Source organism: Podarcis filfolensis (assembly GCF_964270895.1).
Source record: "Podarcis filfolensis genome assembly, chromosome: 7".
NCBI classification, from domain to species: domain Eukaryota; kingdom Metazoa; phylum Chordata; class Lepidosauria; order Squamata; family Lacertidae; genus Podarcis; species Podarcis filfolensis.
This window is the reverse complement of record NC_139603.1, coordinates 43,612,590-43,640,108: the sequence shown is the minus strand read 5'-3', so window position 1 is coordinate 43,640,108 and position 27,519 is coordinate 43,612,590. Positions and strand designations below refer to the sequence as shown.

The 27,519-nt window shown below is 39.1% G+C and overlaps 1 protein-coding gene across 28 annotated transcripts in view; it reads left to right on the top strand.

The window, feature by feature from the left end:
- The window catches only part of PTPRM (protein tyrosine phosphatase receptor type M), a 404,856-nt gene that overhangs the window by 305,969 nt on the left and 71,368 nt on the right, over nt 1–27,519 (top strand). For 9 of the 28 annotated variants that reach the window (XM_083622482.1, XM_083622478.1, XM_083622473.1 and 6 more), the window contains 4 exons: nt 9,231–9,382; nt 11,970–12,044; nt 12,531–12,557; nt 20,783–20,970. In XM_083622482.1, the coding sequence (XP_083478608.1) occupies nt 9,231–9,382; nt 11,970–12,044; nt 12,531–12,557; nt 20,783–20,970 (442 nt within the window). Of the gene's footprint in view, nt 1–9,230; nt 9,383–11,969; nt 12,057–12,530; nt 12,558–20,782; nt 20,971–27,519 lie in introns of all 28 variants that reach the window. The other 19 variants (XM_083622471.1, XM_083622486.1, XM_083622484.1 and 16 more) reach the window with 3 other exon arrangements.

Here is a 27,519-nt window from a genome sequence, read left to right as displayed (position 1 = left end):
TAGTCTTGCATGGGATAGTTAAAGAGTTAAAATAACCAAACCATGCTCTCCATCTAATTTAACTATTAGTCTGTGCAAGAGTGCTAAGATTTGTGTTTTCCAACTCATTAAACTGACAGCAGAAATTAGTTTGTGGTATTAAAATCTAAAAAGTTAAATTACAGCTACACGTGTCATTTACGTAATGGCGCATATAGAAGATGCTTGATTTTAATGTTTGCTATAATGGAGAATTTAAATTACAATGTTTGTCAAATCTCTAATCTTTGTTTCAGAGTAGAATATTAATTACGCTCTTAACTATGAGAAGTAAATAAAACGAGCATCCACTGACTGCCTAGGGGTAAATTGCAGATTACTGACAACGTGACATGATGCGCTAAATGTCAGTTTTGTCAAACAAATTTAGAGGAACAGTTAAACTATTAGCTTCCTGTTGTTAGAAGGGCTTTTTTTGTGGGGAATGGCTGCTCCAAGCAGCAGGGCCACTGTACCATATGGAACACTAACGAAGCTAAATTGAAAAAGTGAGATGAATGAGGAGATAACAGTACAGACACACTCAATTAGTTTATAACCATCTATTAACTTCTGTCGGTGGCATTGAATAAACAATAGATTAACAGTTACACATTTTGGGTTTGTAATGCCAATTGGAAGGCAAGGTTGGTGTACATGAAACTATAGGCACATGAGGGATTCCTCAGGATTCCTCAAAATACGGGTGCTGCATGGGTGCTGTTTGAAATTATCTCTGTCTTGGCTATTCTACATGATCATATATTAAGCTTGTGGCTACTTTCAATTTTATCACTGTTTTTTTGCTGGCATCATATGTTTTGAGCTTTGTGTGGCTGTTATATAGGGGGAGGAACATCTGACTGACTGAGTCAGTCTGTGAACGGAAGGAAGAATTAGGCAAATGTCCTGCATGCTAGTCCTTGGTGACTGTGAGCCCTCTGTCACTGTGGGTTGTGTTATTCCTTAATGCCAGGCCAGTGCTTGGTAGCAGTGAAGGCTTCTCTCTTGGACGAAGTGCAGCACAGCCCTCCGAAGTTTCTAAGCCCCCCCCCAAAAAAAAACATAGCCCAGTCTTTCTCCTGTCATCCACAATCATTATTAATACACTTCCACTGACTCAGAGGCTTCCTAGATGCTTCTGCTCAACTCCTCCGCTAAACAAATAAATATCATTACCAGCACATAGTGTTGTGTTAGATTAGGTTGTCCCAACTGTATCTACCAGGCATAGGAGCCAACTCCTAGGAGCCAAGGTCTTTTCAGCTCCCCCATAAAATATTTGAGGAGGATGAACCCACCCACCCCCAAGTTGATGGGCATTGTAATTCAAATGGTGTGTGTGCATTGTGATCGATTATGCAGGGTGGGGCTTACCTGCCCCCTCAACATCTCTCAGAAGAGGGCTCCCTGCACTTTCGTCTTGAAGACATACCAAGTTGAATAGAACCCCTGTCGCTCCTTGAATGGAGGTACACACCTGCTTCAGCCAAGCTGAAGGCATATGAGAGCAACAGGGAGAACTATTAATATGACATATTAATATGTCAAAGAGAATCAGGGCAACAACACAGCCCTATATTACACTGCTGTTTATACGGAAGGCATTTGAGTATGAGCCATCATATTGGACGGTGCTGCACATATTCTCATGGAAGGGCACAATCATCTTGTGACGGTTAGGTGGGCATTCTATCTTGTTGAGCAGTGTGAAGAGTCCTTTTAACTGACAAGGTCAAAAGCCTTTGTCAGGTTTATGTAGGTGAGGTTCAAGGGACATCTCTTCTCTCGGTAATTCTCCTGCAGCTGGTGCAGTGCGAAAATCATGTTGACTGTTGATCTCAGAGCTCAAAAGCCACATTATGACTCAAGATAGACCCAGTCAGCGACACTACTCTGTTGAGAACTACACAGGAGAAGGTTTCCCCCACCGTACTCAGCAGGGAGATCCCACAATCGTTGTTACAGTCATGGTGGTCACCTTTGTTCTTGTAGAAGGTCACAATGCTGGAGTCATGCATGTCTCGTGGCACGAATCCTTGTTCCAAACACCACAAGAGGAGGCCATGGAGGTGTGTCGTGAGGGGGGAATGGATCTGGCTTCCAACTCTTCTGTCGGGATTCTGTCTTTGCCACATGCCTGAGTGTTGATGGTGTTCTTCAGCTCATTAAGGGAGAGAGGGAGGGACATCCAGCTCTTCCAAGACAGGCAGGGTCTGTTGATGGCTGTGTCAGAGACCATCTTTTTCTGCAAATACAGAAATAATATGACTGGAAAGATTTCATTTAGATAAATAAATGGGATACACATTTCCATGTTTATTTTCTGCATGTTTTATCTTACCTGACTGCTAAGGCTCTAATTTATGTAACTGATCCCCCCTCCCCAATAAAATACAAATGTTGCCATATGGAATCAGGTTGAACTTGTTATTTAATAGGTCATAATGAAATAAAAGTGTCAGTATGCACGTATGTATGCACATGGTGTGCACCCTAAATTGGCAATATATAAAGTATTTTGACTTGGTCTAAGTGCTTTGTGTACTAGCCCAACCACAAAATGTGGGCAGCATAGAATTTTCCCTTCAAGACTTCCCTATGAGTTTTGGTGCACTTGTTCAGAATTCTTGCATTACGGACTGTTTACTGCACAATTTTGGGATGGTGATTTATGCTGGATGGTTTAAAATACATAGCCACCTATGATTACGCTTGTAAGCCCAAGGATGTGACTTCCCATTCTTAATTCGTTGAGAAAACTATAAAGTAATTCTAAAAGGAGAAGCAGCCACTGAATCCTTTTCTTTACATATAATAACACGGCAGTTTTCAACATGATGACATTTGTCATTTCAGAGACCAAAAAGCTAGAAGTTTTCCTTTTGCAGTTATAGAAAGGTTTAATTACTGCTTCTACAACAAAGTTTTACTATGTGGAAAGTACATTCAGATACCCAGCATAAGTCTAAGCACAAACTTTATCTCTTATTGAGGCATTGTGTGAATGACACAGCATTGACTGTCCTTTGTATGGAAAAGGGAAACATTTGTAGTTAGAATTTTCATAGAAACCAACCAATTTTCATAGAGACAAGAAGAAAGGCGACATGTGTTTGAAATTATTCAGGATATGTATATTAGCATAAAATCAAAGGGTTGAATTGTGGTTACAAAGCATGGTGGCATCTAGAGGTATCAATATAACCTCTAGCTCCGAAGTGCTATCACAGAGTCATATCATATGGGTCCTTGAGTTACCTACTATATGGATCAAAGGTGGCCTTTTCACAGATGTAGCTTTGGTGTATCACAGGACATCTCCGAATATATTTGCATTAGTTTTAAAAAGGCCTCCTACTTAGCTTCATAAAAGCTACAGAAGATGGATGCCTACAGCGCATACCTCTCTTAATATGTTTCAAGTTCTGCATACAATTGACAGCATGACTGAATAAAAAGGTGGACTCTTTAATCATTAGTCTCTTTTCCCCCTAAAATGGTAATTAGTCTCAAGATGAGAATTTCAGAATCTGTTATAAAGGAGAGCCAGGGAAAACCTTTCATGCCTACGTTGTCTGCTGCTATATATCACACAGCTACCCCCTGAACAGGCCTCAGTGGTATCTGTTTATTTCCTCTTTACTGTGCTTCTTTGATATTGTAAGAAAAAACGAGGGTGAAGAAGGCAAACTTTCCAAATAGCAGACTTCATTTTTAAAGCAATAGGACAAATATGAACTTTCTTTACTAATGGGAAAATGTAATTCTACTTTATATGCAATTGAAATGTTATATTTTTCTACTGCCTTGATATATGAAAGACAACTCAAGCAGAACTCCTCGTGACACAGACATTTATTTCACATTGTAATGTTACATTATATATGGAACAAATAAATGTGACTGAGTCACATAAACAATACTAACACTTGAACTGGTAGATCAAGTGTGGGCCTTTGCATTTGCAGGGATTTATTTCTTCTGTATTTCTTGTCATTTATAAAGACTGATTTTCTGCTCCCATCTTTTCAAAGCAGTATACAACTAATCAAAAACAATTATATGTTAACAAGTATATGTTAACAATTAAAGCAACCGAGAATGGCATACTTGAACTATAGCATGCAAGTCTGATCATGCAAACGATGAATTTAGTTACAACCTTTGACCCAGTTGACTGGAATAACCCAGTACGAGTTTTCTTTACTTTTGTTTGGAATAGTAGACCACCATGCCATATCACAAACTGCTTTTGCAACACAGCTCAGTTTCAGAATATGTTTCCCTTACAACATCTAAAACCTTTTAAGTTATGCAGAATAATTGACCAGAACTTTGGATTCTGGCTTTGTTATGGAAATGGTTCAGGGGTCAGATGTTTTAAATAAATAAATGATGCTGATATTCAGAAGTCGTTTGGGTCCATAATACAAATGGCCCACAGCACATTCTTGTACTTAAGAGAACCATTATAAAATAATGTATTGGGCTAAAGAAAATCTAAAACAGGTGGGTGGGGAGTAATTATATCTTTACTGTAGTCAGGTTGGTGACCAGTTATGGGATTCCTTTTTATCCAGCTGGGTTACTTTGATAATATAATAAATAATGAGCAAAACTCTCTAATATTAAATGTATTTGCAGTGGCAGAAATATTGATAGTTGGCAAATGTTGTATGCTGCTTAGAGATGGATAGTTTCAGTTTCTCATTTTTCCCATTGTAAGCTCAGTTTTCCACCTCCCATATCTAGTTGTGATGAAAAACAAAATTTTCACAAGGATTGGTCAGCATTTCAGTGCACACTTCTTCTAATATGCACATTAAAAATAAAATAAAACTTTCCCCTAATATAAATTATTTTTTATGTTAATTTCTTTTATACATGCACTTGTATGCACATTTCTCCCTATTATATATGCATTTTTGGATACATTACTTGGTTGGATAATGCATTGCAAAATTCAGAAGTGAAAATCGTGCACATAAAACACAGTTCAACAGAAGCAGAGTCTGTATACTGGGAATTTGCTATTTCATATTGCACTGCTGTAAGGTCATCCCTCAAGTATATCACTTGGTTATTCAATGTTTGAAGCAATGGGGTGTCCTGGATGGAGTCAATATGCATAGCCACAATAGGGAACCAGTGTTTTTATTATGATTTGAGCAAAGGAATATGGATCATGTGTTTTAAAGATGCACGTAAAAAAAATTTGATGGGACCAGGAAATGGGACTTGGGCAGGTAAATCTTTCACCCTTCCAGATTTTTTCGTTTTGTTTCTTCTGCTTTCATTGTTCAGAGGTCCACATGCAGAAATCAGGCGCTGTGGTATTATGCCTTCTCAATGTTTCAGTAGACCATGACCAATAATCAGTAGGATCGGTTATTTGAATTCTGATCGCGCATAAAGAAAAAGTTAGCTTGATTCACTTTGTGTATTTCCAATGGCAGAGAGAGGGCGAGAGTGCTCCAGTCTTTACAAAATGTGGGTTTGCATGAAATATATCTATACTTTCTGCTGTTCATAGTATACAGCACTAATAAATTGCTGAAATTTTATCCTGCTGTGTCTTTTTCTTTTGAATATTTGGCTATGCCCACTAAGGTTGGTATGCTCATTATGACATAACAGATAATGTATTCATATAAAAGTAGATCTGAGTGTTATTCAATGAAGTATTGCAAGGCTATATTGCCTACCCTAAATAATTTCAGGTAAAACTTGTGACAGCAAACTTAAAAACAGTCATGGCATCCCTCAAACTAATAGAGATTTTTATAGCACGTTAAGTCAGGCAAAAATAAATACCCTAATTTTCCCCAAGAGTCAAAAGCAAACAATGGCTTTTGACCAATTGTGAAAAATTACACCCGTCAAAATTAATACTAGTTGCTCAACTTGCATGTTTTCAGTGGTGTTCATATTCCAACAGAGTAAGTGGAAATGTGGGGGTGAGGTGGAATGATAGAATCAAATATAGGCAGAAATAATAGCCGATAGGAGCTGTTCATATATTTGTCCTATAGCTCTGCTAAGAGTTTTCAATGCTTTTTTCCTCAAATTAATTCAATGCTTTTTTCCTCAAATTTTTCCTGGCTCAGGATTGTTTTTGAACAGAATGTCAGTCATTGTAACTTCAGGGGTGGTCTTTTAAAATGGACAGCCTTGACTAGCATATAGCTGTTAGATTCATTTTTACCTGTGACCTGAGCCAAGAGTTGACATCCTTGTTATATATGGTTTTCTGATTTTATTCTTTTTAAAATTTCTATTTCAGTATTTTGTAGAATAGCTAAAATAGCTTCTAGGTGGTGGATAGGTGACTTCAGCCATTTTGTACTTTTTGTACTTGAACAGAAATTGAATTCAATGCAGGAACATTTTGAAAGAGAATATGACAAATACCTGAACAAAGAGATTGTGTGTTTTTATGACAAATTTAAACATCATTTTAAAAAAAATATTTTTAATCATATAATAATTGGATACCATATTGCTTGCCAATCATATAGTGACCCTAAAATCTTTCTCATTTTTAGATACTCTTGATTTTAGCAATATAACAAAGTTTTCTTGATCTCTGTCAGTCATCCATCTAGAAATGACTGACATCTTTTGAGAATTGTAGTTGGCAGTTCAGAACACCCTATATGGAGCTTTGAAAAGAACCTGGAGATATTGTTGAACTGGAAACATGTTTCTTTATATTGGTTTTTCAATTTGCTAATCATATGTAGGAGGACTAAAGTGGTTTTCAGACCTTCATTGAATGTGTGGAGACAGGAATTGGGATCATTCCTTCTGTCCCTGCTTTTGATCTCTAGATGTTCATTGGAAGTTCTGAATAGAGCCTACATGTGTACCATTGTGCACCCATGGGATCTCTCCATGTAATCAGGAACCCTGCAAAGGTACCAGTTGTTCCGTCTGTGCAAGCACCCCAGCTTGCCTGACAGAACAATACCCCTTCTCCCACATGCTGTTTTAGGGGTTTTCCTCCCCTCCCCCCCCCCGCCGCCGCCGCCAATTTCAGGGGGCATAGGGGAAGAGAGGGAAGAATGCCCCGTTGTGCAAGCAGGAGTCATTGCACATGAACTTCTACTAACATGGCTGGTTAGGTGCATCCCACCCATAATTTGTTGGAGTAACTAGAAAGGTAAAGGTAAAGGGACCCCTGACCATTAGGTCCAGTTGTGGCCAACTCTGGGGTTGCAGCGCTCATCTCGCTTTATTGGCCGAGGGAGCCAGCGTACAGCTTCCGGGTCATGTGGCCAGCATGACTAAGCCGCTTCTGGCGAACCAGAGCAGCGCGCGGAAACGCCGTTTACCTTCCCACCGCAGCGATACCTATTTATCTACTTGCACTTTAACGTGCTTTCGAACTGCTAGGTTGGCAGGAGCAGGGACCGAGCAACGGGAGCTCACCCCGTCGCAGGGATTCGAACTGCCGACCTTCTGATCGGCAAGTCCTAGGCTCTGTGGTTTAACCCACAGTGCCACCCGCGTCCCTAACTAGAAATGAGAAGGGGTTAATTTCCTTCAGGAGTTTAACTCTCCCCATGGATGAGCTAATCGCAGGTACAAGGTTAGCCAAGCCATTTGCTATGGTAACGGCCCAGAGTCCTGATTGTATCTGTGATTAATGCATGTCAGCACAGTAGTGTCAGTCTGTTAATCTGTGAGTGGTCAGTCTGTTGGTGTTACTTGTCCAGTGTTATGTCTTGAATTGCTGGAGTTTATTTGGAGCAATGGAAATACCTTGTACTTGTATGTATCTGTATACATATATCTGTATCTGCCAAAGCCTATAAGCTATATATATCTATGTCTAGAACTGTTTTACTGAACCTTATCTTTCACAACAGTAAATTATTAAGCTGCTTCCATGTGGTAACTGGTACTGGGAACAACTTCCACTGTGTGGAAATCTCACCTGAGATTCCCATGATAATTAATATCTTGCACCTCAACATAGATTTATGTTGCCAGAGTGACTGACAAGAGTAGTAAGAAATAAAGAATTGCAACTGAAAGTAGTAGTAGTAGTAATGGTAATATAGATAAAACAATAAAACAACAACATCCAATTTAAATGTGTGCTATAAATCATACTGCTCTTAGTTAAAGATTGCTTAGGACTTAAAAATGTGGGAAAACAAAATGTTTTTATCTGGTCCTGAAATGATAGTAAGGCATTCCAAAGATGAGGAGTCACCAAAGAAACGGCTATCTCTCCGGTCACTGCCTGCCATACTTGGGGGGGGGGGTACCATTTCCTTGTGGTACATACAATTCCCCTCCAGAGCTGCTGAACTCTGTCTCTGTTTATTTGGGACTGAGTTTAAATATTTTGACCCTCTTCCAGTCCATTATTGCTTACATACCCCAGATCAGGAGTTCTGTATCACCTTAATTTGAAAAGCAGACAGATCTAGGTGACACCCAACTCCTTATTCTATGATGACTTTATTCAGCCGCTTCATATGAATCCTGAACAACAAGGGGGGAAATACATTATTTTACTTACCTTATAGAAGTAAGCAAGTAGCGTTTTTCTTTTAACCAATTTTATCACCAAAGTGCAGACCATACCATTGCTTAAAAATCTTGTTTTAACAAAATGCTGCTGCAAATTCTTGTTTAAATATGTTGCCTGATAAGAGTGTTGATATATAGTTTAATGTCACTGTGCAGTGATATTTTTTCAATTTCATGTGAATCCACTGTGTTAGCTGTGAAAAAGTTGTGGGCACCCATATGTTGCTAGACTACAACTGAAATCTTCCCTGACCATTTGCTGTGCTGGCTGGGGTTGATGGGAGACGTAGTCCAACAGTGTCTGAAGGGCGCAGGTTCCCAATCCCTGCTCTCTGTTCAGGCTCTGTGCCCATGATGGATTGGATTAAGCCTAAAAACCTCTATTTCACTTACCCCACCCCTATCCATACAATGATCCATACAACAAGTGCAACTCTTTTATAGTGTTTTGATGAATCTGGTTATATTTACATTTTACGGCTTTTCTCTTTAGCGAGTATTTATTTTGACTTAATTGAAGATTGTGTTTTTCACCATTGACTTAAATGTGTGGGGTTTTTTGTCAGTAAAAGTTGTATTTTCAAATGGACAGCTGGTATAAAAAGATAAATTCTGTGCTTGCTTACTGTGGCATCATCTTTCTTCCCTAATGTTCATTCCTTAAGGAAATTGGCTAAAAAGCGGAAAGAGACATTGAGCAGCACACGGCAGGAAATGACAGTGATGGTGAACTCAATGGATAAAAGCTACACTGAACAAGGCACCAACTGTGATGAAGCTTTCTCTTTCATGGACACACACAATCTAAATGGGAGATGTAAGTTTAAAATGCCCTGGGATGCAGCAATCACTTTTTATTTTTGTCGGGCAGGGGAGGGAGGGAGGGAGGTGTAAATGGTTCTTAATATACTTGTTAGTCAGTTCCATGGGCAGATTATTGACTCATAGAAAATCCATAGGCCCCAGAATCTCTCACTGTTCATTACATCACAGCAAGCATTCTGGTGAGAAAGAATAGTTGTTATAAAATAAAGATAAGTTTGCATTTTTGTCTTTTACAAAAAAAGCACACATCAATGTAGCAGGTGTTGGATTCCATTTCCTTTTTTATTTTTACAATGCTGAAGGCTTTATTGCTTTCATACCAGCTGCATGTCCCCATGTCAGTTTAGCCACTTTCTAAAAATGTCATAATGAGTTTGGAGGGCAGCCATTTAGTCAGTCATAAACATCAATTAATGTTACAGTTGACATATTTCAGGCTTCCTGGGGTAAGAGAATTAATGCAATTAATAATTGTTTTGGACTCATACCTAGAGTTATTCTTAAAGACAGTAAAAAACCCAAAAAACCTGAAATCTCATATATTGCTATTATTGCCCAATAAAATAGTGCCACTTTTCTCCTCGAGATAGAACAGCGAATATAGGAAACTGCCAATAGCAGGTCAGGCTTTTTGTCTATCTAGCCTGGGATTGACTACACTGATAGATTGCAGTCCTCCAAGGTCTCAAGCAGAGGTTTTTCTTAACCTTGCTAGTTGACTTCCTTTTAACTGGAGATGCCGGAGATTGAACATGGGATTTCCTGCATACAAAGTATATGCTTGAACCACTGTCAGAACAGTGCACAGGTCGTAAACCAAGGGTAGCTGGTATGGCACTTTCCAGATGTTTTTGACTACAATTCCCATCAGCCTCAACAATGATCAGAGGTGGTGAGAGCTGTAGTCTACCACATCTGGAGCGCACTATGTGTCGGCATCCTTTGGGGGTCGAGAAGCCAGCTGGCTAGCCCACAGGTGGATCATGCCCTTCCAGCCGTGACAATCCCTCGACCTCCGGCTCGCTGATGTAAATCAGCGACTCAGACTTCAAAGCCTGAGCACACTATATCAGCAGAGCAAACTGCACAAACAGAAGAGGCATGAGGCTTGTGGAAACATACTAACAAGCTACGGATTTATTAAGCATAAATCAGGACAAAGAAAACATGTTGTCTCTCATTGCCGTGTCCTCAGAGAGAGAGAGTCAAAAGCAAAAGCTATACACAATGGAAGTTCCCAGCAAACTGTGCTGGAATGTAAACAGACATGTGACATGCAACAATCTCACATGTCTGCAACTTAAGGTGGAATGGAAAATCCCAACATGGCTAACCAGGAAATGGACAAATATTCATTTCCTACCACAAGAAAGAAAGATGCTCCATCAATTAACATGGAGCATCAATAAAGAATACACTATTGTGGTCTAGCTTCATGTTTCCACGAAAGCATTAGGCTTCAAAGGCAAGTATCTTGTGTCCAGCATTAAAATGCTGTTGGTCAGAAATTCCATCCAAATGCTATTTCCGAAGGATGAATCCTGGATATGTCCAGGAAATTCTGGCAGCCCTAATTTATATCAGGATGGGCAAGTCTGTTGATTTCAGTTTCTCTTAGTTTCTCAGTTTTCCAATCTTAAATGCAGGTCCCCATCACCACATTTCCACATTAGTTTGTGGTTTAAAAAAAATAAAAATTCAGAACGTACATCAGTATTGTGGTGTGAATTTATCCTAATATACATTTTCTTGTATGCCATTTTGCCTAATATACACAGTTTTGAAAAGCTTTTCTCTATATAGTTGTATTTCCCAAATAAAATGCATTTTATATGCAATATTTGCTAATATATACATTTTTGTGCACACTATGTTCCAATATATGCATTTTTATTCACATTACTTGACTAGAAAACTGCATTGCAAAATTCATAGAAGTGTCGCTTTCAAAGGATGGCTGTGTTTTAATTTACATATTGTTTCAGAAAGTGCAAATTAGGTAGATATGAACTGAATTAAATTTTTCTCCCATCTCCACTCTGAAGTCGCATTGAGTTGAATGAGGCTTATTTCCAAGTAAGCAGTTGTAGAATTCCGTCCTAAATTAGAAATGCTTTTAAGCTAAAGCCTCTTCCAAAATTGCCTACAGAAGCTCTGAAGCTGCTATAGCATGGTTCCTGCCTACATTTCTTGATCATCTCAGGAATCCAATGAAAGGAATACATAGTACATCTTCATATCCCAACAGCATTGCTCTTCAGAAAATTCAAGCAAATCTGGTATGAGAAGGGGCTGCAGTTTAGGGTCCCCGCCCCCCGCAATAATTTTAGATTTGCAGTCTTATTGAGAAAAGATGATGATGTTAAAGGTAATAGCACAAATGGCCCCAATAAAACATAAAAGAAATTAATGGAGTCTAGTGCCATTTTTCATGGATATTTTTCTCCACCAAATCATTTTTACCAGATTTGAATGACCTAATCAGTTACTGCTATGTTCATCATATAAGGGTGATTTTGTAAATGCGGTGTAGCTTACTAATGCTTTTGTTTTCCTGAATACTGTGCTTCTCTTTCCAGCTGTATCCTCACCATCTTCATTTACAATGAAAACAAACACACTGAGTACAACAGTTCCTAATTCTTACTACCCAGGTAACCATTTCTGTGCTTGTTTTATTTCAATAATCGTAATCTCCTAGGACATAGAGGGTCTTTTCCCATGCAAGCACACTTGCACACATCATGAAAGGGATCAATAGAGGGCTCAATAGATCCCTCTTTTCTCACCGCACCCCAAGGCTACGTCTGACCCCTACACAGAATAAAAAACTGGGACACGCCTATCTCACATCATCCAGCCATTACTCTCCTTCAGGAACCTGGTCGGTTACTGATTTTAGCGTGCTCAAACGACCCATTCACTCAGGAATGGATCATGCCCCAGACTTAACAGTGAAATTATTCTTGAGGTCGTGCTGTTAATTAAAACAAACGCAAAAAGTGCTAAATAGCTTTGCATGTTATAACAACTTGCTTATTTGTGGCTTTCTAGCAGAAAATTTGGGAACATTTATAGGTCATTTACTTCTCTTTCTCTTTTTGCCTTTTCTGCATTGACCTGCTTATGATGTATGACAGATCCATTTGTGCCAACTGCAATTTTAGGTGAGAACATTTCCCTTTATCAACATCTGTTGCAGATTTTTTTTAAAAAAGTTCCAAACTAGGCTACAAAACATTGTTTTATGCTGCTGAAGAATGTGCAAGCTGTTCTGCATTTTTAATTCAAGTGCCAGTTAACATACTGGATTCTTATTGTCATCAGAAAATTCAGTAAAAGGGAGGGGAATTAAAGGGGATTGGGGGGGGGGGCGAGTGTGTTTTTAAGCAATGAATTAGCAAATCACCAAAGAGTGTAAATATCATGGCAATTAAAAGTTTGTCATTATTTTAGTATCATCTGAAAAATAAAGTATGGTTTAAGAAAAAGATGGTCATCTCTCTGCTGTCTATAGCACAGACAGGACTTTCATTTTCTTTTCGACATGCCTCCAAAAGACTTGAAATGTTATTGTGACCATCAAAATGGCAGAACATTAAAATAATGTTTATGAAGTGCCACATCCTACAAGGGATAAAATAAGATACCAGCACTATAGAAGGAAAGGCACTTAGACCTTTCTGTCAGGAAGCTAAAAACAACCATTAAAAAGTGAAGGGAAATGGATTTACCATGCTGAGATAACAAATATAGATGAAAAATCATCGTATCTGGAATATATAACAACAAAGCTGAGCTATGCTTTTAACTACTACCACTGTACTAACCTTAACCTAACCCAATTTACACACAGCTTTCTTAAAAACAATCAAACAAAAATGCAAATCTAATAAGGCTGCAATCCTGTACCCACTTACCTTCAAGTAAGTCCTGCTGAACTCAGTGGGGCTTGCTTTTGAGTAGACATGTATAGGATTGTGCTATAATGCGCTGTGGCAAGAGTTTCATACCAATATTTCAGTTCTTGTTTTCACACTGACTTTGCAATGGTTTTTTAACTTTTTCTACCCATGCACCTTTCTCTCGTAAGTTCTTACTAGTGTGCAGCATTGCCATGTGAAGTCTGGTGTGAATTCCTCAAATCTGAATTTTCTGAACTGAACTGCACATGGGCTGCAATGCAGAAAGCACCTTCAGATCATCACTAGAACATGTGTGCACCTAAAATAATTCTAGCAGGCTTTAAAAAATAGTTTTCAAGGGGAACATGCCATGTTGCATCATAAGCTGTTTTTGAAAATACTAAGATTCAAAAGTGATTTGTGGTGTGATGGGAGAAAGGAGAGTTGCTCTCAGAAAAACAAAGTAAAAAAAGCCCTTTTGGACCAATCACCTGTTTTATGGCTGTGGTAGGTGCCCTAGCCCTCAGAAAAAAAGAATGCAAGAGAATAATTACCACAGAAATATAATTAGGAAAGTTCATTTTATCTGACATCCAAAGAAAACAATATCTGATAAATCAGAGGAAATGACACTGCAGCCACTATAATAATGTAATAACATCCATGCAAATGAAATTTGTAGTGATTTTTAACAGCCTGAGAGCATTGCACATCTCTTAGCTCTGACGTATGACATTCTCAGAGGACAAAAAGGAAATCGTTGCTATTAAATTTTGTAGATTTCTAGTATGCTTTACTGTTTGATATATTTAAGTACATTCCTGTACAGTAAAGTTTTGAAATGCTATTTGCTTAATAGAAGAAAAAAAATTAAGAATATAACCTTAAGGGTTGTTTTTCTTTTTAACAAAAATGCAAATTTTTCCTCATTGAATCAGGAACCGTGAAATTTTCTAGTAACCTTAAAATGGCTATTTATGAACTTCCCTGTAGAAAATTGTTTCATTTTTAATTGGTACATTGTATACCAAAAAAGTTCTTTTTGTTGCCAGTGACCCATACCCTTGCCATTTTTTAACACTTATGTCAATTTGCTGTCTAACACACACTTTAATGTCTTAAAATAATGACTATGATTTAAAAATAACATCTGAAGCAGCTCTTTGATATGGGCATTGGTTGTAATCCATGGCTCTCATGCACATAGGGCTCATACTGGATATTTTCAGACATAACCATGGTTTGGTGTTATGAAAATGCGGAGGCACAAGTTTGGGGTTCATGTAGCCTTCTCTCCTCTGCTCATGTGTAGCAATTAGCAACTTTGAATCCTTGCTTATCTTCTCAACAAAGCAGTTTGTTGTTTTGTCCAAACAGGCCACATATGGTTTGCACTTCCTTGGAACAATGATCACAATTTCAGAACTGGCTCTTCTTTGTGATCTCTGGAAAGTCCCACAGTTGGATGAATGGATTTGCATAGAACCTTTTAGTTCTCTTTAACCAAAGAGGAGGTGCTACAGTTAAGAGAAGCATACACCTTCCCCTTCAGTCCTCTGCTGACTGCTACTATAGCAGCAGCTTTCAGAACTTGCTCCGTGAGTTTGTTCTCTCATTGGTGGAGCATCTATTTTTGTGTATAGTGTTTATGTGTATAATCTTATACATATAATAATGCATATAATACACTATAATTGTTAGGAGAACCATGGGAGAAACATGGTTTAGCACATAGCTGTCAATGTTTCCTTTTTTTAAAGGGAAATTCCCTTATTCCAAATAGGATTCCTCGCAAGAAAAGGGAAAAGTTGACAGCTATGGTTTAGCATCATGACTGAACAGCCCTAATGTGAACTTTATGTGCATGCAGGACTATGGATTACAACAAACTCATTGCCCATCCGCATAGCCAATTTGAACAAGGTGTGTGAAGCCTACTGAAATTCCTCCAACATTAGGACATTACAGTTCATTCTGTGAATTTGCCGCATTGTGGTGAATTTGGAAGCCACTGTAGATATAGTTTAGCAGTGTTATTCTGAAAACCAAATTGAGTTCATGGTGATGTATGCGTACAACCAGCTTGTCACAAATGAAAGGAAATGGATTTAAGAACAAGTTGGATGTGTCCAACAGCTCTCTTTCATTGAAAGATTTGTGTGAAGCAACTCTCAGACAGAGCCCTGTGAATTCCTTCCAGTTACATTAGCAAGGAACAGAAAAGCCCCACATGCATGTGCAGAAATAGCTTGCTTAATTATAGCTTTTATACTGCAAAGTGAATAGAGTTCTGTATATCAGCAGAGCACTGCTTGCCAAACATTTAGGAACCACAACCCCCACACTGTTCTCCACTCCTGATCAAAGAGTAAATACCATTTAAGGAGCAATCCTAAGAATGGGAAGCCAGCATAATTTATGCTGACTTAAGTTAAACCAGAGTAAAATACACAGATCCTAACTCCATTCAGGAGTTATTGCTGGCTGAGCTTGCCTAAACCTGGCAGAGGGGAAATAAGCCTCTAAGATAGTTTGACTTACACCACCCTCTTTGCCAGTGTAAGTCCCACCAGGTTGTCAGGTTATGTGATGGAGCTGAACAGAGTTAGGATTCAACGTGAGTCTCATCCTATCCCTTCCACTCGCCCCATTCCCTCAGAATACCCATTTTTCAAGGCTTATGCCAGTGGAAGTTCCATCAGTCTGAGGGATTTACACCAGCGTATCTCCTGCAGAGCATAACTCTGCTTAGATGCTTAAGCCAGCTGAGCTCAATTGAGCCAGGAACCTGCTCGATGAGCTGAAGATTCGCCACATCCTAAATTATTCCTTGTGGTGTATGGAGGATTAGAATTGTGCCCTTTCTCCCTGATTTACTGTCTGAAAATCTGAACTAGCATTACAAATTCTGTTTTATCTTTTCTCCACTTCCTGGCTACATTTACACTTCTGCCTGTAGTAGCAGTCCTTCCACACTACATGCATTTTTGTCTGAAACCGTAAGTGACAGCCAAGTTGGGTCCACAGCTGAACAAATCAAAATGTTTATTCATGACCTACCAGGGAGCTGGATTTTTCATGTTCATTAAATTATGACATGCGGAGTAACTTTTCATATTAAAAAGCTCTTTGTGATCCTACAGCGGGCATAGTCTAACCAAAGTAAATCACTGATAAGTCCAGTTAATTCTAAAGGACTTGGTTGCATCATGTTCTGTGTATTTTTATACAGCAGTGAGTTTTGGCAAATATATTTGACACAGACCAGATCAGAGAAGCCACATTTCCTTACAGTTAATGTAACACGAGATGTAACACGAGATGTAATTCAAATGGAAATGAAATGTAAAATAACATTAGAATAACAACCCATTAAAAAATGCTATGCCTTGGAATTGGAAAACAATAACTAGGGCTTATAATATCTCCTATGTATAACTACTTTATTCTGAAACTCTCAGTATTTAAGGGCTTGGGGAGCAATTCATAAACCACGATTACTTGTTGAAATGTTACAAAACATTTTTAGACCAGAAAGCCTTCAGCTTTGTTACATATTTTGGCAACCCAGTTTTAAGGTGTACCACAGCAAATCCTGTTTCTAACGAAAAACAATAACCTGAAAGTCTACTACACTTAGTAAAAGCAGACCGGATAAAAAAGTCTTCATTTCAAAAGCCCTTGTAAAATTATTTACTTATGAAAATAATAATACTAATGCTAAAAAATAGACAGGCAGCTAGCAGAAATAACTTCAATATACTGTGGTTCCATTTGACACAAAAACGTATGAACACGTAGCATGTCTGCAAAGTTGCACTTAACCTGGTTTTGAATCAAAGGACTTGATCCTGACCTTTATCTAACAATAATAATAAAACCTAAAGTTACAAAAAAACACCATGATTTTTCTGCATAAATTTATTTTAAAATATCATAAATCAACTTCCAACTCTTTCTTTTTATTTATTTACTTACTTTGTCGTTTTGTGTCTTAGCCACCTTGTAGTAATCAGGTGCCATTTCAACAACAACATACTGTAACAACACTTGTATATATCACCTTTCATGCCATGCATTCCAAGGTGCTTTGCATTACAGTTTTGCTAATGGTTAGCTAAGAGGAACAATGCTTTTCTGTATTGGTATAAAAATATTAAGGCAGGCCCAAAGTAAGGGGGAAATGGTTACATTCATGTACATAAATTGTTACATATATTATTTTCCGTTAGGCTTTGAGACTTTTGCTAAGTTTTCAGAGTAAGATTAGACTACTTTTATGTGCCTCACTATAAGATTCAAATAACTGGGCCAAAGTAATTTCAATTCAGTAATTTTTGTGTTGCTTCCTTTATATGGGTTATGAGGTGTTAGAGTCTTATCTGCTTCAGGTACAAAGCCCACTGTGTTATAAAGGGCTGGAGCTGATTGAGAAGTTTGGGAACTACAGCTTTCACGAGATGCTGTAGTATGTCTGAATGAGATTTTCTATGAACATGAACTCTTTTCTGTTCATGGAAGGAAAGTTAGGCTCCAAGTCAATATCTACAGAATATGATTAGTGAAGCTATCTGTTGCCACATATAAAACAAGAACAATGATAATCATACCATCCCAAATAATCCTTGTATATGCTGTTTCCCCTAGTAAAATTAACATTAATTATTTTTAATGTAACTCCTACATGGGGTCTGGTGAGTGTACAAAAGTTTGCACACTGAGGGGCTCTTTTACACAAGGGAAGAGTGTGACAAGGCAGTAAGTGTGAGCATTTCCTATCATAGGCAGAAACTAGAAGACCTGTAGTGAAACTTCCAAGGGCAGTGTCAAACACTATAAAACAGTAGGAAAGGAGAGTGGTTTTCAGCAGCTGAACATCGGATTGGAAAGCTGCTTAATGTTTCCTTTGCCCGTTGCTTTCCCTCTGCAACACCACCCCAAACCACTTTTGTACACATGCTGCAGCAAGCATGCACCTGGAAGCCCTCAGAGAAGGAAGGGGAAGAAATATCTACCATGCGCAGAGCTGTAGGTACATATCACATCCCCCACAAAGCTTTTTATCAAGATTGATAGTCTACCATCATTGCAAAGTGTTCTGTCTAAATAATGACACTAAGAACTAGCTACATTCTTATATTCGCACCATGAAAAGCCATCAAGCTGTGGCAGTTGCGAATTCTGAAGGAGAAGGAAAAGCTGAAGGTGCTTAACTATTTATAAAAGTATTTATAGACCACCCTCTCATAAGATAGCGGTTTTCCACAATATGCTTACAGTAAAATATAAAAACAGAATAAACGTTTCATTAAGATTACTGTTGAGCCAAAAGTTTTTTAAGTGGCTCCATAGGCCTCTTGGCATAAAGCCTTGAAGAGATGCCTGAAAGTAAAAAGTGAGGATGCCTGTCGGATCTCTGCTGGAAGAGTGTTCTGCAGCATGAGACGGCAACTCTACATGCCCAACTTCTTAAACATAGGCGACAACTAGCAGGGCTCCTCCAGAAGCTCTCACTGATCAAGCTGGGATTTATAGGCGCAGGCAGTCCTTAAGGTATCCTGGACCCATGTTGTTTAGGGTTTTGTGTATGAAGACAAGAACCTTGAACACTAGCATATGTACATTCACACTAGAAGAGCCAAAGATGCTGCTGACATCAATAGCTATTCTCACTAAGCTAATCTCCTCTTGCTCCTCAACTGCTAGGCAAGATTAATTGAGTGAGTTAACTAGAGATCAGAGCCTGTGGGCCAGCTTGGTTCTGTTCTTGTCATCAATATAACTGGAGAGAGACTTTTACAGTCTGGTCAGAAACTTGCTATATGAGTAAATTAATGCTTAGGGTAGAATCCAATATCATTGTTTCATAGGCCCTTTCTCAAACCATACAGATAATGTTAAGATTACAGATAATGTTAAGATTATAGTGATGTAATTCTGGCACTGCAGCCTTATAATCTGTACAAATATTTAAAAATGAAGATTAGGATTACATGTTTAACCACAAGCAGGGAAATCCCTGTCATATTATAGTGAACCACAGAAAGATGCTGTTAAATTCCAGCAGCAGGATGTCACATGAAGGTGTATTTATAAGGATACTTACAGAGCTAATCTGTTCATGTCTACTTAGAAGTAAGTCCCATAGAGTTCAGTGGGCCTTACTCCCAGTTAAGTAGATACAGGATTGCAGCCTAAGCACACACAACATTTATAGGCAATATATTGAGATTTGCCCTATAATAACTGTGGTGTCAGTTAGCCCCATGATGTAATGGGCTGCCATTTTAATACTTGAATAGGGACATGCCAGCTGAAATATGCCTGCTTTTTTGTGAGAAACTCTCTAGCTTAGTAAGATGATAGGCTTGTTTAAATAACAGCTTTGTGGCAGATACAAACATATTTTTAAAATTGTTGCTTAGAGTGGGGGAGGGAAAGCTATGATGAGACATGGTTTTCATTTTTAGGTTTCCCCCACCCTCTTCTTTTTGATACATAGGAACTTAAAAGTGCCACCCCAACCTAGTAAAGTGGGGTGGGGGGAGAGATAATTATATTGGCTATTCTACACTACCCTTTATAATATATTTAGTTGCTTTGCTAGGAAACCAAGCTGGAGACACTTAATTACAAACATAAAAATACCTGTAATTATTACTGCAGTACTGTTGCTTATGGCCTGTTTCCTTTTTCTTCTCCTCCTCCTCTTTTTCTCCTGATAAGTGCCAATAAATGGTAAGTTGCCCATTTGCCCCCTTGAAGAGGTGTGGAGGGGGTGGGTGATTGTTTGCTTCATACCAGTATTGACCAACCTAGTTGGGGTTATGTTGTGTGTTGGCTTGCATGTCAGTTGACATATAACATTTCATGCCTTATGTGATGGCCCATGATATATTGCTTATTTGAAACTGCAGCATGCTAAATTCAGTCAAAGCATTAACCCAAATCAAACTACTCCTTGCATTTATCCTTGTGTATTTTCTTTCCTAGTGTTGTATCCAATCTACATTTCCATTTTTCTCCTGGCTTAATAACCCATATCATTTTATGCATTAAAAATTTTGCTTTCACTAACATGTCCTGAATCACTGTGAAAGAGAAAATAAAAAGTTTACTAATCCAGAAAACGCTCAAGTCCTTTTTTTATATTACTGGGACTTGATGAAGTTTCAGCCTGAAACTTCTGCACCATTTACAACTAAACACCTAAAGAATTTATTAGTACAGCTAAATAAACAAACATACAGTATGGACTATACAGTGCTTTTCATTGTAAACCAATAGAGCCCCCTCTTTCCAATATATCTTGATAACTCCCCGAGTAAATTACTCAATTGAGTTTATTTTCATAATGGTTTAGCCCACCAAATAGTGATGATAGAAAATTCTGTTGGTGTCAGACGCCATCTCATAAAGGCAATGTATCATATACTTCTGTGGAAAACTGGAAATAGCTGGTATATTATTCAGTGTTCTTTTCCTAGATGAAACTCACACAATGGGCAGTGACACAAGCAGCTTGGTCCAGTCACACACCTACAAGAAGCGAGACCCTGTGGATGTGCCATACCAAACAGGACAACTCCATCCAGCCATCCGTGTCGCCGATTTGCTGCAGCATATTACGCAGATGAAATGTGCAGAAGGCTATGGATTCAAGGAGGAATATGAAGTGAGTAAGCTTCAAGCTACACATGGTGCTCTGTGCTCTGTGGTGTTTCCCCTATCACAACCGTGTGTGTGTGTGTGTGTGTGTGTGTGTGTGTGTGTGTGTACTGCGAGAAGAACAGTTTCCTTGCAAAGCAGCAATGATGCAGAAACGGGGGGGGCAGGGAGAGACGCTGTTTAAAAATATAAGAGTTGTGCTAGATGAAATCAAAGGCCAGTATAGTGTAGTATCTCGTTTCCCACAGTGGCCAACCTGATCGTAGGGTGATAACTCTCTCCTGCTTCTGTTTCCCAGCAAATGGTAGCCACTGATAATCTTATCCTCCACAAATTTGTATAATCCCCTTTTAAAGCCTTTGAGTAAGTCGCTAGCTTGCCATCACATCTTATGATAGTGAAATCCATAGTTTTATTATGTGCAGTCTGAATAAATACTTCCTTTTGTCTGTTCTGAATCTATCTACTACGAACCAAATATTTCTTTCTTGGTAAACTGCTGCATCAGTGTATATGTGAAATTAGGGTACATGTTTTTGCCCCAATGTGTTACAATTACTTACATTAACCACATTTAACATTTTATTGCCCATTCACCTAGTCTGGCACTCTTTGACATTCGTTTTGAAGCTCATTGCAATCCTTTGTTCTAACCACCTCGAACAATTAGTTGTCATCAGCAAAGCCGATCACCTCACTGCTTATTCCTAAGGCTAATTCATCAGTTTTGAAAACTCTTTATTCCTGTTCTCTCCATTACCTTCTTTAATCACTTTAGCCATGTTGCAGTCCTCTTGGATTTGGTGGTAACTGTCCTGATCTGGAGCATACATTCTAGCTGTTTCAATTTTGAATAACTCCCAAATGTTCTAGGAAGTTGACTGTTCTTTCAACTTCCTTTTTGTTGTTGTTGTTTAGTCATTTAGTCGTGTCCGACTCTTCGTGACCCCATGGACCATAGCACGCCAGGCACTTCTGTTTTCCACTGCCTCCCGCAGTTTAGTCAAACTCATGCTGGTAGCTTCAAGAACACTGTCCAACCATCTCGTCCTCTGTCATCCCCTTCTCCTTGTGCCCTCCATCTTTCCCAACATCAGGGTCTTTTCCAGGGAGTCTTCTCTTCTCATGAGGTGGCCAAAGTATTGGAGTCTCAGCTTCATGATCTGTCCTTCCAGTGAGCACTCAGGGCTGATTTCCTTAAGAATGGATAGGTTTGATCTTCTTGCAGTCCATGGGACTCTCAAGAGTCTCCTCCAGCACCATAATTCAACTTCCTTTTTACCAAGCCCCTAATATTTTTTTTTTAGAAGTTCATCCTTTGAAGTCAAATAATGTTGTCCTTCCTTGGGGATTGTTCGTATGAATTAAATTTGATAACGTTGTGGTCACTGTTTCCAATGAATTCAACAAAATTAACACTTTGTTCTAGGTTCTGACCACCATTTAGAATTCAGTTTAATGTTATCTCCCCTTTTGAGTTTGATAGTGCTGCAGTAGATGTTTCTTGTCATAACATTTCTTCCATCAGGTCTTTGAAATCACTTAGGATTATACATGGCTGATTCCATGATCTACTGTTCTAGGGCACACTAATTCAGAATATCTGGAAAATGTTGCCTCTGTGTTATAGTTAATGCATGTGCCATGTGCCAACCCCTCCTCTGTCTATCCTAACTGCTGGGCTTATGTTTTTGGTCAGACTAGGAGGAGATGCCAGCTTATCAACTATCTTACCTCCTTTCATCCAGTTGAAGCTTATAAGCAGGGAGGTTTCTAGGAGAAATAATATACTACATTTGCCCTCCCATTGCACAAAACTTTTTGATAGTTTGTCTTCATTTGGGCAGCACATTATTATTTTTTTCATAAGAAAATACTTAAAGCAACTTTATTTTCTGAAAACAGTGTGATCCATGCACAAAAGCTGGGCTGGGTTTTTTTGTTTTTTTGTTTGTTTTTTGTAGTGGTTGATGCAGCCATTTACAGGGCCTAGCTGGCATTGTTGTTCTACACAAGTCTGCTGTGACATGACACATCCAAATTGCACCACCAACATGCACTCTCTTCAAGTCTTCTTATTTCATATTCTGCAGCACCAGCTGCGTCACTCAATTATAGTCATCGCTACAGGTTATTTCTGTTGTATAGAGTATAAATAATGACCAAAACCAAAATAAGTATGGAATATTGAATGAAAATAGGGGATGTTAGCAAGCCGTATTGATACATCTGGAAATGCATGTACTACTTATTTTCTTGCTTCTCTGTTTACAATAATGATTGAGATAATGATTATGGTAAGGTTTAGAAAGAAAACTATTTGACGGCATCCAGGGACTTTTTAAAAACAGCCAGACACTTTCATAGACACAAACCTACTTCATTAGATACTGAGCTGGAAATGGGGAAAATAAGGCAGGTAAGCGAGTAAAAAGCTGGCCAAGAGGAAGCAAAATAAATGATAATAGTATAAATAGACTTTTTATAGTGTGCATTGTCTCTCCTGAGCACCTATTAAAAATGAACTCTCTCTCATTTCATGTGATGAGGATTTTGTAAAATTGCATTAGACAAATCCATATGGATGTGGCACTACCCATATGCAAATTGGGATCAAAAGGGAATCTGCACCAATCACTGCAATTCAAGGTTGCTTTTTTTATATAAAATAAATATTCCAAGCAGTTACAAAAAATTAACAAAATGAGATAAATCCTATTTTGTCTTGTTAGGTTCCTATTTACTTATAATAAACTTTTTATGTGGCGATGATAACAACCTTGTTTCTTACCCACATGCCCATCTAATTGTTTATAGCAATATTTACTCTGTGGGTTTGACATGCAGCTTGTAAACCTTATTGAGAAATCTTTTTTTTTTTTTTTTTAGTTGAAAAGTAGTTTACAAATTAAGTAAATAAATAAAGTAATAATAACATTGTCCTGTGCTCATAGGTAAATCCCATGAAGGACAATAAATATTTATTACGCATGGGAATAAATTTATTGTAAGCATATGTTAACCCTCAAGTGTGTGCAAGGTGACTCTTGCTACATTCATAAAGATATCTTCCAACAATTTGGTTTGCAACAAACTTTTTGCAGACAGGAACTGGAAATTCCTATCAGCCTACCAGTGGCTTAATAACACCTTAATAATAGCTAAATAAAATTTGGGTGACCATGATCATGTACAAGCTCACTCAAAATATGTCCCTTGCAACAAATCCAGTACCTAAACAGAAACCCATGGCATCCTAGTTTCTCTATACAGTGGTACCTCGGGTTAAGTACTTAATTCGTTCCGGAGGTCTGTTCTTAACCTGAAACTGTTCTTAACCTGAAGCACCACTTTAGCTAATGGGGCCTCCCGCTGCTGCTACGCCGCCGGAGCACAATTTCTGTTCTCATCCTGAAGCAAAGTTCTTTACCCAAGGTACTATTTCTGGGTTAGCGGAGTCTGTAACCTGAAGCGTGTGTAACCTGAAGCGTATGTAACCCGAGGTACCACTGTATCTCATTTGTGGAGTCTCTCCCAGAATATAAATGCACTCCTGCCAGATGCAGTCATGAGTTAAGGCATTCCCCATTTTCTGGTCCTATACATGATTCCTCATTTGGATCACCAATTCAACGCTCCTTACCATTCTTGTCCTTTTTTGGTTTCATAGGTTTTGAAAAGAAAGGAAGGTACTTTTTGGGTGCAGCCAATGATTATTATATAAAACAATGTAGTTAGTTTTTCCTTTCTCCTATTATTATAGTTATTTATTGCATATCATGCTTTCATATATTTAATGTATTAATATTTGTGGTTGAAGTTTAATAAAAGGCACATTTAAGAAAACTAACAAGGAGAGTTTTCAAGAATCAGTTAATGAGTCAAAGCATGCATACACACACACACACACACACACACACACACACACACACAATCATTAGCTATTTACTCTAAAGCAGGGAACAATCCTTTCGGTAGGATGAATTTTTTGTAGAAATTCCAGTTTTGTGGTTTCCAGTTTGCATGTAAACGGATAATTACTGAACAGTTATGTCCTCTATTAATAAGAGTACATTTGTGCAGTTTTGCACATTAAAGAATTCTGCAACAAACTCAATTCAGTATCTTTTGAGATCCATCATAGCACTCAGATCTACAGCCATCTGTTCACTGGTTCTCTTCTACAATGAACAAGACGGCTGTTCCTAAATAAACAATATTCCCATATCTCCCATTCTCTTTCATTGCCTTAAACTCTAGCATTCTTAATGACTATCCCCATTCACTAGTGTTGTGGGAGGGGAATGTTAACTGCCATAAAATTATGATTTGGAGACATCAGAAAATGCCTCCAGCGCTTTGGTATTGAACAAATGGCATCATGTTGGTCTACTTTGTGACTGAATTTTGGGTGGGCATGGGGCTCTATTCTGCTGAGTCCAGACATGCATTTTAACTTTGGTTATTATCTTTACATCCTCAAGCTAGGTTGATTAGGATGAAGTTTGTCAATATGTCCCTGAAGTGTTTGGGAATAATAATATAATAATAATTTATTATTATTTGTACCCCGCCCATCTGGCTGGGTTTCCCCAGCCACTCTGGGCGGCTTCCATAGAAACCAAAAATACACTAAAATATCACAGATTAAAAACTTCCCTGAACAGGGCTGCCTTAAGATGTCTTCTGAATGTCAGGTAGTTATTTATCGCTGTCAGGGAATCAGGAGCAGGAGCACTGGGGAGAGAGGATTGGGAGAGCGAAGGGGAAGAATCCGAGGGCAGCGTAGGGGAGTATGACAGTGGCCCGAGAGATTCCATGAGCTTCTCCAGCGAATCAGAAGATTCCCAGAAGGGGGCGCCGATGGTCAGGGCAAGGGGGGTCCCAGGAGGGACGCACCAGAAACAAGGAGCCAGAGGGGAACTCCAAAGCAGCAGTGGAGGATCGGGACCAGTTTCCCCACCAGAGCGTAGTGGGGGGGGAAGAGTCACATGTGTCAGGGGCAGTGTCTCCTCCAGAGAGGGAGTCAGGGCTGACCACGCCTCCAACGGAGGGGAGGTCAGTTGCAGCTAGCCCCCCCAAAGGGGGAAGCAGTGACAGCAGCAGTGGAACGGTCAGGAGGAAAGCTGCTGGCTGGGCGCGCGCGCCAAGTTCAAATGTGCAGGCGCGCGGAACAGCAGGAGACCCGGATGGGGAACCAGCTCCTAAAGCCCGCCGGAGGGAGGGAGAAGGCTCAGGGGAATCAGCGGGAGAAGAGGCTAGAAAGGGCAGAACCCCGGCGGGCAGGCGGACCCAGAGGAGGAAGGAGCAGCGGAGAAGGTGGAGCAAGGCTAGAATCTTAAATTGGTGTCAAGGGGAAGGAGACTCAGACGGAGCATCAGCGGTCTGACACTTGAGACGTGGAGCTGCGCGCTGCGGCTCTGGAAGTGAAACTGAACTTCAATAAAGACTTTTATACTTAACAACGAAGCAGCGTTGGTCCTTTGTGAGCTGGGACCTAGGGTAGCTCTGACAATCGCTTTGACATCTGATGGGAGGGCGTTCCACAGGGCAGGCGCCACTACCGAGAAGGCCCTCTGCCTGGTTCCCTGTAGCTTTGCTTCTCGCAATGAGGGAACCGCCTCTGTTCTGTTACTGTTTTATGTAGTGTGTGAAGTTAGGAAGCATGTCTTGTCTATACTGTAATATGGTTTGCTGCTTCACTTTGTAATTTTGGTGACATCAATTATGCTTTCCCAAGCAGAATGTGCAAATCACCAATATTCCACCCTGCTTGTTGACCAAATAGTTTTGTTCTTTGTTTCATGTCACATGAAAAAGTTGGAATTCAGCAGCCTCTTTTTTCTCCTTGCACAGTGAATTATACGCTGGGGTTGTTGCTGTTTTTTTTGCGTTGTTCATTACATTTACAATTAGATTTTGTTCATTACCCTTACAGTTAAGTATGTAAGAAATCACATTGCAGCAGTACCTATTTCATGTCCTTCCTGCACAAATAAATATGTGAGAAGATAAATAATTCAGGTAAACACATGGACAGAAAATAGTGGGTTCCGTGAAGAGAGTGTTAGTAGTGAGATTAAAGAAGAAATGAGTAAGGTATATCTGCAAACCAAGGGATCCTCACTGGAACTTTGAATTTTCTGTTTACTATTGTAAGAGAAAGCTTCCTTGCGTCTCATCCTTGCACCTTTGTCTGTCAGTTGCTTAAACCATGTGCATGTTATTTTAGTAATAACAAGGGAGACCACATTGGGAATGGAACTAAATGTGATTTATTTTTCAGTTTCACCCCTTGTTTCTGTTTTTGAATCAATTTGTGGTAGGGTCTGGAAAACTTTGAGACTGTGGATTGGGGATTTGACCTGGGTTTGATGGCCACACCAGTTGGAGATCCCCTTTTATGCATGGAAGAAAATTGACAGCACTGAAACCTAATGTGCTTCCCTAATGTGCTACACAGTGGCATGAAGTAGGCAGTGGGGAACAGACAAGACTGAACCTGTGTGCCTTTCCTTGGATGCCACCACAGTCAATGATGTTGCTGGCTCTCATG